At 38.0% G+C, this 17,299-nt stretch overlaps 1 protein-coding gene across 1 annotated transcript; it reads left to right on the forward strand.

Moving 5' to 3' along the window:
* Positions 1–2,120: 2,120 nt before the first annotated feature.
* LOC113775737 lies at positions 2,121–15,747 on the forward strand. The gene is made up of 14 exons (XM_027320731.1): positions 2,121–2,701; positions 5,206–5,391; positions 5,722–5,814; positions 6,372–6,554; positions 6,648–6,750; positions 6,829–7,014; positions 7,201–7,700; positions 12,403–12,441; positions 12,764–13,029; positions 13,443–13,666; positions 13,762–13,919; positions 14,081–14,405; positions 14,621–14,956; positions 15,148–15,747. The coding sequence occupies exons 1-14, from the start codon at positions 2,417–2,419 to the stop codon at positions 15,615–15,617; spliced, it is 3,354 nt and encodes a 1,117-aa protein (XP_027176532.1). The 5' UTR covers positions 2,121–2,416; the 3' UTR covers positions 15,618–15,747.
* Positions 15,748–17,299: the final 1,552 nt, after the last annotated feature.

Here is a 17,299-nt window from a genome sequence, read left to right on the forward strand (position 1 = left end):
CTTGAATTCGAATTCTTTTATATACCTTAAATAATAATAATAATAAAGGTGAAAATTTTCAACGGTCATTAAATTAATGTTTGCATTGACTTTTAATTATCAAACAATTTTTCATCACAAATTAATCACTAAATTAACTAAACAGCACACCCGTGATCATTTCTTTAATTAGTGCTCTTAATCTACAAAATAATTAGAACATATGTCAAAATATAAGGGTATATTTGTTCACCATGGGTATTTTTTTTATCAAAACAATGTTTTGATTATTTTGAAAATTAAGAGCAACAATTGATGAAATGGCCATGAATATGCTAGTTAGTTAATTTAGTAATTAATCTGTAACGAAAAATTGTTTGATGGTCAAAAATCGACACAAATAATAATTTAATGGCCGCTAACATTTTTGTCATAATAATAATAATAATTAATAAATAAATCAGAGCTTATGATAGGAATTATGGAAAAAATTTTTGGGTAAGGTTTGCTAAAAAATTTCTTTTTCTTTCTCTCTTCCTCCTTACTTCCTCCCTACCATCAACCATTTTTTTTCTCTCTCCTCCTTCGTCCTTTATGAAATTGTAATAATCGATGAAATGGCCACGAGTGTGCTAGTTAGTTAAATTAGTAGCTAATTTGTGATGAAAAATTGTTTGATAGTCAAAAATCAACATGAACAATAATTTAATGGCCGCTAAGAATTTTTGTCATAATAATAATAATAAATAAATAAATCAGAGCTTATGATAGAAATTATAGAAAAACTTTTTGCGTAAGGTTTGCTAAAAAATTTTCTTCTTTTTTTTTCTTTCTTCTTCTTTCTCTTTTCCTCGTTCATTCCTCCCTACCATCGACCCTCTTTTTTCTCTCTCTTCCTTCATCCCTTTCTCCCTTCCCCATCCCTGTAGAAGTAGAAGGAGACGGAGGAGGAGGAGCAAGAAGAGAAAAGGAAAGCAAAAAAAAAAGAGGGTGCCAACACGGGCAAAATGCCAACCAATAGTGGTAGGGAAGGAGGAAGAAAAAAAAAAGAAAAAGAAAGAAAAACTTATGTGTTTTTTGATATTATAGAATGTGTATATTGGAAATTTTGAAATATTTTTAGAGAGTTACGGTAAACAAAATTGTAAAAAAAAAAAAAACTCATCTATTAAAAACACGACAAAAAACTTGAGTGCCAATCAAGCTATTAACTTTGCTAAAACAAAAGTTTGTTTGGCTTACGAGTTTTTTTTCAAATATAGTTTTTAATGTACCGTATTGCAGTAATATACTCTAAAAACACATTAAAAACATTCCAAATATAATCTCAAATACACCTAACAAAATTACCAAAAAAAAAAAGACTCTACTATCTATTTTTTCTTCCACCACCTACTACCTACTACTACTACCCTTTTCCTTTATTCCTTCCCTAACCATTGTATCCCCCCTTTCTCCTCTCTTTTCATCCTCTCCTCCCTCCCTCATCTCTTTTCATCTTACTTCCCTCATTTGATAGCGGTGGGTGGTTGTGGCAGAAGAGAAGGGAAGGGAGAGGAGGAGAGAAAGAGAAAGAGGAAAAGGAAGAGAAAGAATGGGAGGAAGAGGGGAAAAAAAGAAGAAGACATGGTACGATCGATAAAGGAGATAGTGAGTGGTTGTGGTAGGGGAATTCAACAAATTTTTAAAAAAATTATCATAATAAAATTTTAAATTTTAAAATCATGCCAAGATATAATAACGGTGAAAAATTTTTGAGATACAATACTATAATATAATTTTTGAAAAAATCTCAAAAACATAGGGTACCACATAAAGAGAACCGACCACCATTGTTCGAACATTACTTTTAAAACAAATCTATTCTGCTAGTAAGTATATTCAATTTTGGCACAAAAAAAAATATCCTACTTGGGGGAATGATGGGTTGGATGGCACGGTAAAAAGGAATATAAGTGAGAACTCTTGAATTTTGAGATCTTTCACTTATGCTTTAAAAAAAAAAAAACCTCTCATCTATTGTTCTACTTTGGATGTTTGTTCACTTCCCTCAAAACATTTTTTTCCTTAGGGTCAAGTGAAAAAAGAAAAAAAAAACTTCCATCAAACAACAAAAAACGAGCAGATAGACAGGCACAAAAGTTGGCATACTATCTCTCTTTTTTTCGCCCTCTGTTATTTTTTTTGCCCTTTTTTTTTGTTTAAAGTTTTCCTTTTTCTCACTTGGCTTAGGCTTGATTTTAGTTTTTTTTCAATACCCACCCCGTTTGAGCAAACCCATGTTGGATCAAGTCTGATTATTGTTGTTAATTTTGATCTTCTGATATTTCACATACTAGTGTATTTTGGGTTTAATTATAGAGTAAAGTGCAATACTAGTAACTACCATATTTTGGGTTCGATTCCAAATTAAGTGCAATCCAATAATAGTAATTTGATGGGCGATCTTCGGCGGCCACCTACTGGCGGCGGATCATCATCATCAACAGCAGCAGCCGGAGGAGGGGAAGAGGAAGAGAGACCGGTGCCCTCGCCGTCGACATCAATTATACCATCGTCCGATCCGAACCCCTTGTCCATTTCTGCGAGGCGTTGGGTCAGAGCTGAGAAAGCCACCCAAAACATTATCTCTAAGGTTCAGCCCACTGCCGTCTCCGAGGAGAGAAGGAGAGAGGTCATAGATTATGTTCAGAGCTTGATTAGAAAATGTCTTGGTTGTGAGGTCAGTTTATTAATTTTCTTCTTTTGTTCTTTTATTTTCTCCTCCTTTTTTCCCCTAGTCATTGTTTTAGGACAATCTTGAATATGTTAAGATCAACTATGTGCATTTTACTTAATGGTGAATATCTTTGGTTCTTTTATCTTCCAGCTATTGTTCAGAAGTTAGTTTCTTGACCTGACACGCGGGATAATTAATTTTCCTGTGAAAGGGTTGGAAATTGAATTGGTAGTAAGTTGGGTAGTTATCCTGGTTTTTGTTGCATCCATTGCTGCGTGAAGGGACTGATGGGCAGGCATTACTCTCCCTGTAACCAAGGTTTTCCTATGTGGAGAGCTACTGCTTTTGAGTCATGATTTTAAATGTCCACCTTGTGGTGTCAACATTGAGACTAAACTTGAATGCCACTTTGAATTACCTGGCTTTTTTTAATTTTCTCTGACCAGTATATCTCATTCTTAAATGTTTCATTGGCGAGAGGAGAATAGAACACTTTGCTGGATGCCTTCACATATGACCTTTTTCCCCTTCTGGTTACATCTTTCTCCAGCTCATTAAGGCCACTATCTCTTCATGTGCACATAGTCTCCTGAGTACCTGTGCTCGTTAGATTCTTGAGTTTTCATATTAATTATCGTATATCACTCTCTTTTTTTTTTTTGGGGTTTCATCATTGGGCAAAATCATGCAAAAGGTATGTTTCTGGCACACCAACCTTATTCCTATGTACTTGAGAAGGACATTTGCCTGGTACACTTCAAAGCTTTCTTGAACCAAGAAATTTTAAAACTTTGCAGTTATATCCTTTATTTCTATTTTAACCCTCGCATTTAAAATTTTGATAGTCAAGGCAATTACTCAAATACTAGAATTGAGACCGTAGTTCAATGAGCTTGCAAAAAAGCTAACTGCTAGGAATGGTCGGTGAATGGGAAGAAAAGGTTAAGAATTTTTTGGGTCATTCTCGGTAGAGAGCTTTTCTGTTTTTCGTCTGAAGCTGACAACCTACCGCACGTTGCGCCACTTTGAGAATGTTTGACCTTGCTTTTGGTAATGATAGAAGTCTTTTAAATCACAGTCCTGACAAATGATACATCCTCGAGAGAAGTAGTTTACATTGGATAGAATGCAGTTTTCTCTTGTATTTGGCTTACAGCAGGATGAATAGATGAGCTATAGTAATCTCTTAGATGCGTACACGATTTGCTGGAAGTTATGCTTTGTGAAGATTTCTCATTTATCAATTGTCAAATTACATCTTTTATTTGAATATGCATTTTAAAGAAAAGTGTATGACATAATATTGTTCAAGGATTTCATTTATAGGCCCATGGACATTCAACTGGCCCTGAATTATGCTGTTTTGACCATAACTGGCCCTGAATTGTGGCATGTACCCTTTCTTGTTTTAACTATATGTGTTGTTGCAATGTAGCATTTTCAACTTCGAAATCTTTATATATATTCTAGTATATAATTTTTTCACTTGTACTGGTGGGACAGTCCTCTCAGCTTGTGCTGCATTGAGATTCTCATGCATGTCATTGTTGCCTCATTAAACTACACTTATGCCCAATGTTTGTGGCCTTTCTATTATGACGCTTGAAATGGTTGGGTGGCCAAATGGTGCTAAAGATAAGAATTGTGAATTTATAGAGCTTAAAAAAAACTAAAGGGGAGACACTGTTTGTCTGAGTTATAAATCAGCATTACATTGCTATGAGATGCCAATTTACTGCCGGAAATTCTATAGGTTTTATTGTTATTCCTTTTGCTCCATCCTCCTTGGTCCTTCAGTGATTATATAGTGAGAAAGCTCACTCCAACTATTTATGGGAGACTGATCATGAAGCACAATGCTTAAAATTTGATGCCTCATGTGCTATTGGTTTACTAATATGACCTGATATAGTAAACTTCATTTTTTTTGGTCAGCCTTGTTTTTCTTTTAATTGTTTTTTGTCTTTTTTGTTTATTTAATTTTTCAAATGAATATAAGTAGCAGTTCTGACCTCATACTGCCTTAGGAGTTAAAATCAAGGCACTGGATGATGTGCAGGATAGTCAAGTTAGGTTTCGAGTTTATGCCAAGAGCTTTATTTCCCCTAACTGGGCTAGAGCTGAGCTTGAAATATTGGGCTCTAGTTGAGCTCAAGTAGATTACAAGCTCAAATATTTACAGTTGATCTCGAGTTCAATTGCTTTGTTGATTGACTCAATTAGGTTCAATCTTTTTTATGATAGAAGTAAAACATGAGTAGCACAGTTTGTCTAGAAGAATTTAAATTGGTGAGTATTTTCATTTCCCTTTCTGAAGAGTAATTTATTGGATGACCACTGCTATTACTGCTATTATACTTAAATGTTCATATCGTGGGACGCGGTTGTTTTATTGATTGAAATCAGATCTTTTCATTTTTTTCATGTTGCCATGCTGGCTGCAATTCTTACCCTCATTTTAGTGGTGCAATTCTTTTCTTAATATTTCTTATATGAACTTTGCGTAGGTATTTCCTTATGGGTCTGTACCATTAAAAACTTATCTTCCTGATGGAGATATTGATTTAACTGCATTTGGTGGTACAAATGCTGATGATATTTTGGTTGATGATATGGTCTCCGTTCTTGAAGGAGAAGATCAAAATAAGTCTGCAGATTTTGTAGTGAAGGACATCCAACTTATTCGTGCTGAGGTTAACACCTTTCTTTGTCGATTTCATGATATTTTCTTGGTATGATGTGTGATAATAGTTTATGTGTGAAAAAGTTTTAGCTTGACCTCTACTTACTTTTTATGACTTGTTTTTAGCACGACTTTTTGGGTGAATAAGTAAAAGCTTTGAAAGTTATTTACCATTAAAAGCTTTGGAAGTTTTACCTTGAAGAAGAAATTTCACAAGAAAATCATATTTTAAAGTTGTCTCTATCCTCAGCAGCAAACCTTTTGAAAGTTTTAACTGCTTAGGTTTGAACAGTGTGTACTAATCTGGTGTGTTATTAATGCTTTCCTTTTCTTGTGGCAGGTTAAGCTTGTAAAATGCATTGTGCAGAATATTGTAGTTGATATTTCCTTTAATCAAATTGGCGGCCTTTGTACCTTGTGCTTTCTTGAGCTGGTGAATTTCTCTTTAAACTCATTTGTTTCCAGTGGGATAATCATTGAATTGTTACCTTCCAATATTGATTACTTTATTCTTGAAAGAATCTACTTGATAAACCTGTGTACTGGGGGTTCTTTAATTAATGTGGTAATTTAAAGGGAAGTGGATGGAGCATTAGGAATTTGTGCAAAGCATTTGAACTTGGGGAATGATTTTTATGAATGTTTAATTCTCTAAAGATTTAATTTAAATGTTTTATATGTTGTCATATTACAAGTCCTGTGATTTTTAGTTTTGGGAAAGGAAGATAGGCTAACTTGATAATGTTATTAAACTTTATAAAAAATCCAAGAGATATTGTGGAAAGATCATTTCACAGTTCAAGGCCTATGATGATACTACTTGGTTTCAGAAATATTTGGCTTCCATGAGATCTCAATGAATACTTGATCTAAAATATTAGATGATATTCTTTTAATTCCCTTCTTATGATGAACTTTTTTTTTTTTTTGCAACTTACAGGTTCGAATGTTGCTTTTTATATTTTAATTTTATGTCTATTTCTTCCTTAGGTTGATTCAGTTATTGGCAAAGAGCATCTCTTTAAACGTAGCATTATACTAATAAAAGCATGGTGCTATTATGAAAGTCGGATTCTTGGTGCTCATCATGGCTTGATTTCCACATATGCTTTGGAGACGCTGGTCTTGTATATCTTCCATCTCTTCCATTCAACATTTAATGGTCCCTTAGCAGTGAGTGCTCCTTTATGCTGTTAAATGGTGGTTAAGATTATGTTTGACATCAAATTAACCTCATGTTGGAATTTGGGACTGCTGATTTTCTAGGTTTTATTCAAGTTCTTGGACTACTTTAGCAAGTTTGATTGGGAAAATTATTGCATCAGTTTGGCCGGTCCTGTCCGCTTATCCTCATTGCCAGAACTCGTAGGTAAGCAATCACATTTGTTATTGGCTGCTCTGTATTGTTTTTCTCTGTTTAACCAAAGTGGGTTGTTTCTCTTTTCAGTGGAAGCACCAGAAAATGGTGGCTGTGATTTACTTCTCAGCAGTGATTTTCTTAGATACTGTACTGATATGTTCTCAGTACCTTCAAGAGGAGCTGACTCAAATTTACGTGTATTTCAACCAAAGCATCTTAATATTGTTGACCCCCTTAAGGAAAACAATAATCTTGGTAGAAGTGTCAGCAAAGGTATAAAGCCATTATTAGTTACTCTTATCATGACACAGATGTATAGGCTTTTTACGTCTACTTGTCGGGAAACATTAATGCTACCATTCTAGTTGATTAATAACATTGGGTTGAGATTTTACAGGAATACCTTGATAATTATTTGGTTCTTTGTGTAGAAACCAACTAATTACCTGCTTCATATAGGAAATTTCTACCGGATACGGAGTGCTTTCACTTATGGAGCTAGGAAACTTGGGCGAATACTTCTGCAACCAGAAGATGACATTGCTGAAGGGCTTTGTAAATTTTTCTTCAACACTTTGGATAGACATGGAAGTGGAGAGAGACCTGATGTTCAAGGTCCTCGTTGTAATTATAGGTATAACGGTTATAGTAGCACATTATCCATTTCAGAGAATGATCCATGTGCAGTGGAGAGGGTTATTGTGAAACCTACATCAGATACAAATGGATCATGTCATGACAGAGTCAATGGCCTGAAGTTATCTGGGCTGGAGACCACGTGTGGCAGAGAAAATGGAGAGGAAGAGGGCATCATTGAAGTACTTCCCTCCAACTTTTGCGACTCTCCTGCAGTTGGGAATGCTCTGGATCACCGAATCTCGGGGGATGCAAAGGACCTTGCTACCTATAGAGTTGATTGCCTCAAAGTTTCAAATACTTTACCTCAAATTTCTGAGCTAATTGATCGGAAGAGTGTGTCTCCAGCGGGTACACCTCGTCATTCACCTCGTCTTTTTTGTTCTAGCTCCATATTGACTAATGGGGGAAGGGGAAATGGAAGTTCAGATTGGGAAAAGATAGAAAACTGTAAAAATAAGGCTTGCCCTGGAGTATCACACGGACCTGATGGAGCTAATAATCAGTGTGGCCTAGAAGAAAATTTCATTGTCAGTGTAGATGAGGATCCAGCTACTATCCATCTAGCATCAAAAGAGGCTCTGAGTCCTGAAAATTTGCAACATGTTACAAGGGATTTGGCCTCAGAAAGTGCGAGTATTGCTGAATCTTTTAGCTCTTTGTCAGAACTTAATGGGGATTTGGACAGTCACTTGAACTGTTTGCATTATGGACGTTGGTGTTATGAATATGCTTCGAGTACACCAGCTCTAACTGTGTCCCCACCACCGCCCTCTATATTTCAGTGGAATAATTCATGGGATGCTGTCCAGCACCCTTCACAATTCAAGCAGAATAGTTTCTCTCATAAGAGCGTGAATGGTGTTATCCTAAATCCTCCATTCTGCACAGTAAATCCGCTCTTGACTCCTGGTATGGCTTTTGGCTTGGAAGACATGCCAAAACCACGAGGAACCGGAACATACTTTCCGAATATGGTATGTCTGTATTTTACTGCTGGTGCATTTGGCATTTGAAATTTGTTTGCTGACTTAAATTATCATAATCTGTAAGCTTGAAGTCCTCAGCAGGAGCAATTCAATATCACCGTACCCATTTCTTTTTTGTCATTCTCAGTGGTGATTTTCAGTGTCCAATAAAGGATTCCATTTGCAATCTCTGCAGAATCGACTCCCTCAAGGTTATAGGCCTTTGGCAGGGAAAGGAAGGAATCAGGCATTGCCAAGGTCCCCGTGCAACAATGGGAGGAACCTGATGTTTATGGAGACTAATATGGTTGATCAAAGTAGTCGTGATCTTTCAAAAAATCCAGTCTCAGTTGACCAAAGTGGTGCCAAGGTTGGGCCTTCAAATATTCATCAGTCGTATTCCCCTCGCGGAAAAGGACATCTTAATGTTAATGGTCTAATCATGCAATCTGAGGGTGGTTTCGAAATTGGGTCAGTTGGGCATGTACCAGTTGAAGTGCATCAGCTGGACAGAAGCGGGCATCACCAACAGAGATGTCTTAGTTCATCAGAAAATTCCGGCCCTCTATCACCAACTAAGGAGATGCGCAAGTTGAAACCTGTGTTACAGACAGAGCGTGATAGGTACGAGAAATCTCCTATTTTACTGGTTTCACAGGTTTGTGGACATTGCTGGAATTATTGAAAAATCTCCTGTTGTTGGACTTGTAGGGTTTCAGTCGAGTTATCATACCAATTGAAGGATGAGGATGATTTTCCACCGTTGTCCGTCTGAATGGGGTCAAATTGTTACCACAGTAAGGATAAATTATTAGAGGAGCCCGAGCTATGCAGCATCTGTGGCTAGTTGCTATTTGGGGGGTGATTTAGAAAGTCAATTTTCTTAAAAGGTGGTTTGTAGATTCTGAGAATTATTTCATCCAACTATACTTTTGATTCAGGTTTTGTTTTCGCCCAGCACAGCTTTGGCTCTTTTGTGACTAATCATGACGTTTGACATCGTGAAATATGACGTCATAACGAGGTTTTAGTTCCATATTTTCTAGTTGGGAATGGCAGAAATATTTAGAAACTGCAAGACATCTCTACCTCTTAAAGCTCATTTTATATTTTCCCTTTGGTTGAGCACATCAAAAAGGTAAGTACTGATTTTCTGCTGCATGTTTGTAGTAAAACAAAATTTTTGTTTTACTACAAATTTCTTAAGTAGTAATACTTGAAATACAATAGTAAAACATAATATTAATATTAGCAATATAATGTACATGAATAAAGTATTTTTTTTTAAATCTAAATGGAGACTCTCCAAGCTTACAAGGGGAGAAGAGAAAAGATGAGAGGGTTTGTGAGTCAAAAATCAAGGATCACCATTACCTAACTAATGTTCGTATTAGTTAAGTCAGGTGGCGACAATGATTTGGGGACAATGAAGTATTTTGATTGGAGGTTGAAATAAGTTGGTTATTAATAATATTGGTGAAGAGTTTTTGGTTTAATGGCTAAAATTGAAGCCTCAAAATTTAGAGATTTTGGATTCATATTCCCCCTTCCTCCGTACCATAGCATTCCACCGCTCCCTCCCTGCTTAAAAATAAAAAAACCAATAAGATTTAACTTGAATCCAAGTAATTGAATTTTAGCAAACTAAGACTCCCACCCTTTCCTGCTTAAAAAAGTGATTAGATTTAACATTAATTTCAGCAAATTAAAGACCCTATTACTTAAATTTCAGATTTTAATTTTCAATTTTACCAAACGTCCTAAGAATATGAAAAAACACATTAATTGATATTTAAACTGATCTTAATTCAGTGGGATTATTGGTATGAACTTGGCTTCAGTCATGAATACTAAAAGTTGTTAGAATTCACTACCGACCAACAAGAAACAAGATCAACCGATTCTTGTTGTAATTAATTAAGACGTCAGTTATTTTGCTTTTGTAGGTGGATGATCATATTCATGGATGCCAGTTTAACGTGCGTCGTCGGAGAAATTTTCTCGACATAACCGAAATGGTCGTCCTCATCCTTCATATTTTCCCGGTCAAAATCTGACCATCCTTCCTTTCAAGCAATTAACCTTCAATGGATGCCCAGATGGAGACTACATCCTTTCAAGTAAACGACTTGATGATACTCCATCATTAAAAATTAATCTGAAGTGGTTGAGGCCTAAGGGAGCGTGCGGTCGTCATTAGATTAGAAGCCAACGACTTATTAAAAACAGCACCATCCAAGCGTAGGCCATGGCATTTTTTATAATTGATTATATAATTGCAGGGTTTTGATAACACTTTTTAGTTAGTGAATTTTTCCGACGGCGGCAAAACTTTTCTGCAAAATGAACACACGAACTCACAGACTTATATTTTTCTTAGTTAACAAAACATTTCTTTCTAAATAACTGGATCCTGGACTTTCCTTGAATTATGACGCTTTCCTGAATTAACAAAGCTTTTCTGAAAAACTAACACATGAACCCCAGCGCCCCTTCTTAATTATCTCATCTAATTGAATGCCCAATAGCCACCCATTAGCCAAACTGCTGTTAGTTAATTAGCTGAGGCCTCTAATTCAGCCCGTACTAATAACCCAAAGGGTAACTAATGATCTAATTCATTCAAGTAAATGATACTAACTCCACCTGAGAGATGGAATTAAGCCAACAGGCAGCGTCCAGCGGCCGCAGGAACTTCAGATTATAAAATGCATCTCCTCTATTATCCTTTAGCTTGATTGAGAAGACGAGCTCGCGAGACGTGTTCTAATGCCCAGTTGACCATCTTGGGTGTTTAGGAAATATAAATGGAGTTTTCAAACCAAGTCGAACGAGTTGTGGGTGTGCGGTAGCCGGTAGTTGTACAAGTATAAAACTATAAAGTCACATTCAGAGCCCAAATTGAAAAGAGAAGGATATTGGCGTTAGCAGTACTTCTACTACTATCAAAAAAGTCCAACGCATGATGGCGGATAGATGATGATGGTGGCAAAAATAGTTTCTACCACTCCAAGTGCAAGTCTCTTGAGTTATATAGATCGACCAGCTGAGACCATCCGCAGCCTGATTGAAAAAAAAAAAAAAAAAAGATAAACAGAACTCTTCGTCGTCTCGGGCCTCCCATTAACTTTGCCTCCTGTTACTTAGATTCTTTCTTGAGCTTTAGGCGATCATCTCGGTCCCCCGAACTGCTCTGCTACCCAAAACCACAAATGGTGCTACCAAAACGTGGCCACAGATTTTTCAAATTCAGAACTAGTGATAATAATAATACTAGCCCTTTTTCTTGCCAAAGCTCCACTGCCGATCATTTCAGTTTTTAAGCGAAATTGAGCTTTCAGTCTCTCCTCTTGTCGATCTGTTTAACAAACATCCACCTACAAGTACTCTATCCATTCTTAAAGTCTACTTCTACAATCAAGATTTTCAAGACCGGCGGCGCCGGGAGGTATACTCAACTGCTCAAGAGATCGATCGAGAAGGCATCCATCGTCCAACTAATTATTATTGCTAGTGCACCAACATACTAGTAACATCTGTTCTCCCTGTCCGGACCCCCCGTTGCGTTCGATCCCACCTGTAACAGTGTGTTGCACTCAGCTGATCATTGCCCCTCCTTTTCTTTTGAACTTTCTGATTATTTCTTAGATATACACGTATCTCGCTCCCCAGAAGGCAAGCCAGCGGGCAAATGTTCTGTCAGGAATACGAGTTTTCACGAGATCGAGTGGTAGGTATGGCTTGGATTATGCTGAGAATTGATTACTCCAGGCTGTTTTGGCTGCTGTTTGGCGTCTTCTCTTATGAAAATCACGAAGGAAAACCACGGATCATCTAGCACCCGCCTGCCTTTCTTTTCCCAAAAAAACAAAAAAAAGGCAAAGCATCTGTCAATATTTCAAATTACGACGTACTCTAGATTGCAACCTACTATACGTACAGATTCCCAATAACATTAGAAGATTGATCCTTTGTACTGTTATCTAGTCTAATAACCATGCTCAAGTCACGGTTGGTGGAACCACCAATTCTTGATGCCCAGTCGCCTGCCGCGTACGCAGAAGTGGATCCATCCGGCACCGGACGATATGGTCGCGTAAGTAATCTGATTTCAGTTCCATGGTCACTATTTAAGCGCTTTCGTTTTAATTTTTGCTCTGGTGAATGCTGATGCTTCTTACTTGCACACTGGAATCTGAATTGGAAGGGTATCATTCATTTCTTCCACTTTATTAGCAGCAGCACATACGTACATGCCCCATGCATGCTTTTACAGTTTCCAAAGAATTTCCTATGTATATATGAAAGTATGCCCGGATTATTAGCGAGGCCGAGGCCGCCAGTAGTGATAGATGGCATAATTGATTGCTAATTAGATGGATAAATTGATGTTTGTTGGATGTATGATTGGCATGCAGTTTAGAGAAATTCTGGGTAAAGGAGCCATGAAAACGGTGTACAGAGCATTCGATGAGGCCCTGGGAATGGAGGTGGCTTGGAACCAGGTGAAGCTCAACGACGTCTTCAGGTCACCTCAAGAGCTGCAGCGGCTTTATTCCGAAGTACACCTCCTCAAGAATCTGGATCACCCTTCCATCATGCGATTCCACGCTTCTTGGATCGATGTTCACCGCAGAACTTTCAACTTCATCACCGAAATGTTTACCTCTGGCTCCCTCAGAGAGTAATTTAATTTCCTCTCCTCCACTCCACCCCACCTAAACCTAATTAAATTCTATTTCCTCCTTGGTTAACTTGCTGGCTTCAATTTATTCTTCATATTTTCCCAATCAAAATCTGGCCAACAAAATTGTATACATGTATATATATATATATATATATTTCTCTATCTATACTGGTGTTGTTTTGTTAAAATATGTACTTCAAATCTGCTCTAGTACTTGTATCAAATCTGCTCTATCTAGTACTTCAAATTAATAGGCTGATTCTGAGATTGTAACTTTGGAATTGGTCAAATTTTGGGGCAGCTATATTTCATTATCTTCAGTTCCAATTATGTCTACTGGTAGCAGTCCGTACACTTAAAAGAACCGACTTAATTGGATCGATCTGGGGGTTGATATTAATTTTGTACAGGTACAGACACAAGCACAAGCGAGTAAACATGCAAGCAGTAAAGAACTGGGGTCGCCAAATCCTGGAAGGCCTTGCTTATCTGCATGGTCATGATCCCCCGGTGATCCATAGAGATCTCAAATGCGACAACATCTTCGTCAACGGCCATCTTGGCCAGGTCAAGATTGGTGATCTTGGGTTGGCAGCCATACTTCGAGGCTCCCATCACGCGCACAGCGTCATAGGCAAAATTTTCTTTAATCTCCTCTTTGATAATAGTATACTAAACCTGGTGATTATCAAAACGCCATATATGTATATAAATGCGTGTGATGATCAGGTACACCCGAGTTCATGGCACCTGAATTATACGAAGAAGATTACGACGAGCTAGTGGACGTCTACTCGTTTGGGATGTGCATGTTGGAGATGCTCACTTCTGAGTATCCCTACAGCGAGTGCTCCAATCCAGCTCAAATATATAAGAAAGTCACTTCGGTAAGTTTTGGATTGGCTCCACAAGAATTAATATGTTCGTGTTTTTCCCGTACCGCATCCCATTATAGTAATTAATAAGCTGATCACTGGAAACCGAATCTGACCCTCGTTAACGTGCTCGCTGTCTTTACCTTTTAACACGAACGATCCAAATTTAAAAGGGAAAGCTTCCAGGTGCATTCTACCGGATTCATGATCCCGAAGCCCGGAGGTTCATAGGGAAATGCTTGGAGACGGCTTCCAAAAGGCCATCTGCACTTGAACTCTTGAGAGATCCATTTCTTGCTTATGATCGAGAAGACGAGCTGCTGGAGATCACAGGAATACCGTGTTTGATGCCCTGTAGTCCACGCAGACGAGAAGTGGTGCTGCAAATGCCATCGACTTTTTGTGATCAGAAAAGGAGCACCAACATGACGATTACTGGGACCTTGAACCCAAAAGATGACAGCATCTTTCTCAAAGTACAAATCTCTGACAAGGATGGTAATCAATCACTCAATCCCGCTTTCATTTCTCGCCTTCAAATTGACGTACTACTTGAGATTCATCAGCAGGCATAGGAATAAGAGAAAAAAAACATTTTTAATGGGGGCTGAATCATGTGGTTAGAAGCTTTAGAAAATTGAAGCATATATGTATTTATGATTTAATTCTTGCGACATTCTAAGAATGCTGGAGATGTCCAATGTCTGACGTAGGTCAAGCTAGAAACATATACTTCCCATTCGATATTTCCAGCGACACGGCAATGGATGTAGCAGGAGAGATGGTAAAGGAATTAGAGATAACAGATTGGAAACCAATTGAGATTGCTGAGATGATTGACGAGGAGATCTCCGCTTTGATTCCGTCCTGGAAGGGATGCCCACGGGGTTTCCATCAGCAGCGGCAGCATTCTTTCAGATATGACCAAGAGGATGACGACGACCACCACAGCACGCTCCCACCATTTTATTCTCTTTCCTCCCAACATTCTTCCTCCCAGGCATCTCTCCCTGGTCTTTTCCCTTCTGGCCTCCCTGACTGGATTCAAGGTAATGTGTGTGTGTGTCTATGTACATACATACATGCATACATGCATACATATATATATATATATATATATATATATAAATGTTGAAAATCTTCATGATCACTATTATTATTATTCTTATATGTATTAATGTTATCCTCCAAATTCATTTCATCGATAGTAACTGCAATGTATGTGGCCCTGTGGGTGCAGAGGACTTGAGTAACTATGATGATGCCAGTAGTTCTCAAAGCTCTTTCAACTCGAACAAACTCTCCAACTTGTATTATTTCTCAGACCGCGAAATGAATGGTTCCACATTCAGTTCCAAAATTGGAGAGCCACAAATATTCATGGGCACTACTACTACTACTACTGGCAGCAGCAAATGGACAACAAGGTTCTGTCCTGATCAAAACAACATGAGCAAATATTGCACCGATGATGATCGCAATCTAGGGATGCCAAGGGTTCGATCGCTAGTAGATATTCGGAGCCAATTGCTGCACCGATCCCTCGTGGAGGAGATCAACAGAAGGCGATTGTTCAAAACTGTTGGAGCTGTTGAGAATATTGGGTACCATGAGCCGGGTGGTTATGACTTCTTTCCCGGAAATGCATCAGTAAAGAGTGGTGATGGGAGATATGTTAGAAATGTTTCAAAGCAAGGATTTGAATGGTAGGGTTCCATTCCATTACTGATTACCCGTACGTAAGTGCCTGTTTAGAGGACCCCTCAGTAACTGTAATTTCGAGGAGGTGTCCAATCTTTTTTACGACTTTATTTTCTTTTGATGTGTATCAGTAATGGATGGGAGTGTCCAAACATAAACGGATGTTTTGGTTTGATATGAAGCTCTGATACAAGCGTTCATAAATTCCTAATTATTCTCTACAGTTACATACATACTAGTATTCAATCTGATGAGTTATAGTAGTAAGTTAGTAACACCCCAGACAATACAATTTTTTAAAGTTACAGATTTTGTTACTCTTCATAGCCCAAAAATTTTAAACACTGAATTAGGTTTGATCGAAAAAAGGAAAGTGACGGAGGACCAAAAAAAAAAAAGAAAAAAGAGTAACGTACGAAGGCAGCAATGCGAGTCTTGAATAGCCCTTGATTTTCGCTTTTAAAGGAAGACAGGAGAAAGGTCTAATAACAAGTACAATTCTTGATCCAGCACAAAAGTGCCTTGTTATTAGCAGCTGGAGGAGGAACGGAACGGACACCACCACCACAAGCAATTGTAGTCTGCAATTAATCTGTGTCAAGCAAATGATTGCCTCCAGGCAGGCAGGCATGCATGCATGGGGGCTACCCCCTCGTCTAATTAAGGAATAGGCCCAGCAATGGACTACGAGCGGGTTTTCGACATTTGAGAAGAAGTCTTGACTGGGCAAAATGGTGATCACGATGAGTTGGTTTAGTAGTAGTGGTGCCACTCTGATAATTCCAGAAAGTATTTTTCATGAATGAAGAAAAATTCCAGACTTTCAGGTAATTAGTAGTAATATTTCTTTCCTTCTTCTTCTTTTTTTTTTTTTATTAACTTCTTGTTCAAGTAACTTCGAGTTCTATCATATATTTGTTTCTTTGGAAATAAAACAACAGCCAAGAAAAAAAAATAGTTCTGATACTTGTTGGGCTCTGAGAGAGCCAAACTCGGGGAAAATTTAAACATGAACTAGAATGGGAACAACAATCATGGGTTTGACACCACATCCAACCCAAAACCTTAAGGCATTGGATCTATGAATCATTCCCACTTATATGTTCCTCATTCTACTCATCTCTTTCCGATGTGGGATATTGATTCACACTTGATATCCCAACAATCTCCCCCTCAATTGTGAATCTCTTCCACATCGGACCTCTCTCCCTAACCCATCCACTCCATCAAGCCCACTTCAATTTGGAGTGTACGATTCTTGCTCAAGAGCCCACATGCCCTTGCCTCACTGCAGGTCTGCATGATTTTTTTTTCCCCCGCTCTTTTTCAAGCCACGCCTTACCACTCCCATTGATTTTTTACCCTGGAGTCACTGCCCAGCCGAACCATCGGTTTTGATACCACTTGTTAGGATCCAAGCGCGGAATAAATAACTATTAAAATATCAAGTACACAACAATTTAATGAGGAACAAACCACAAGCATGAAAGATAGACGACACACAATATTTAACGTGGTTCGACTCCACCATTGAGTCTACATCCACGGAGAGAAAACATGTTCTTTATTATGAGAGGAAAATCCTATACAAGAATACAACTTGAACCCAAGTCCAACTTTTGTATACTGTCTCTCATCTCCCAAGAACCCTCTCTCACACCCCATGTATAAGACTACATGGTGCCCCTTGT

This window comes from Coffea eugenioides, chromosome 6, assembly GCF_003713205.1.
Source record: "Coffea eugenioides isolate CCC68of chromosome 6, Ceug_1.0, whole genome shotgun sequence".
NCBI classification, from domain to species: Eukaryota; Viridiplantae; Streptophyta; class Magnoliopsida; order Gentianales; family Rubiaceae; genus Coffea; species Coffea eugenioides.

Coding starts and splice junctions, on each gene's coding strand:
- LOC113775737 (XM_027320731.1), top strand. CDS start 2,417: ATGGGCGATCTTCGGCGGCCACCTACTGGCGGCGGATCATCATCATCA. Junction 6,751..6,828: donor CTCATTGCCAGAACTCGTAG/GTAAGCAATCAC, acceptor TTCTCTTTTCAG/TGGAAGCACCAGAAAATGGT. Junction 13,920..14,080: donor TATATAAGAAAGTCACTTCG/GTAAGTTTTGGA, acceptor CAAATTTAAAAG/GGAAAGCTTCCAGGTGCATT.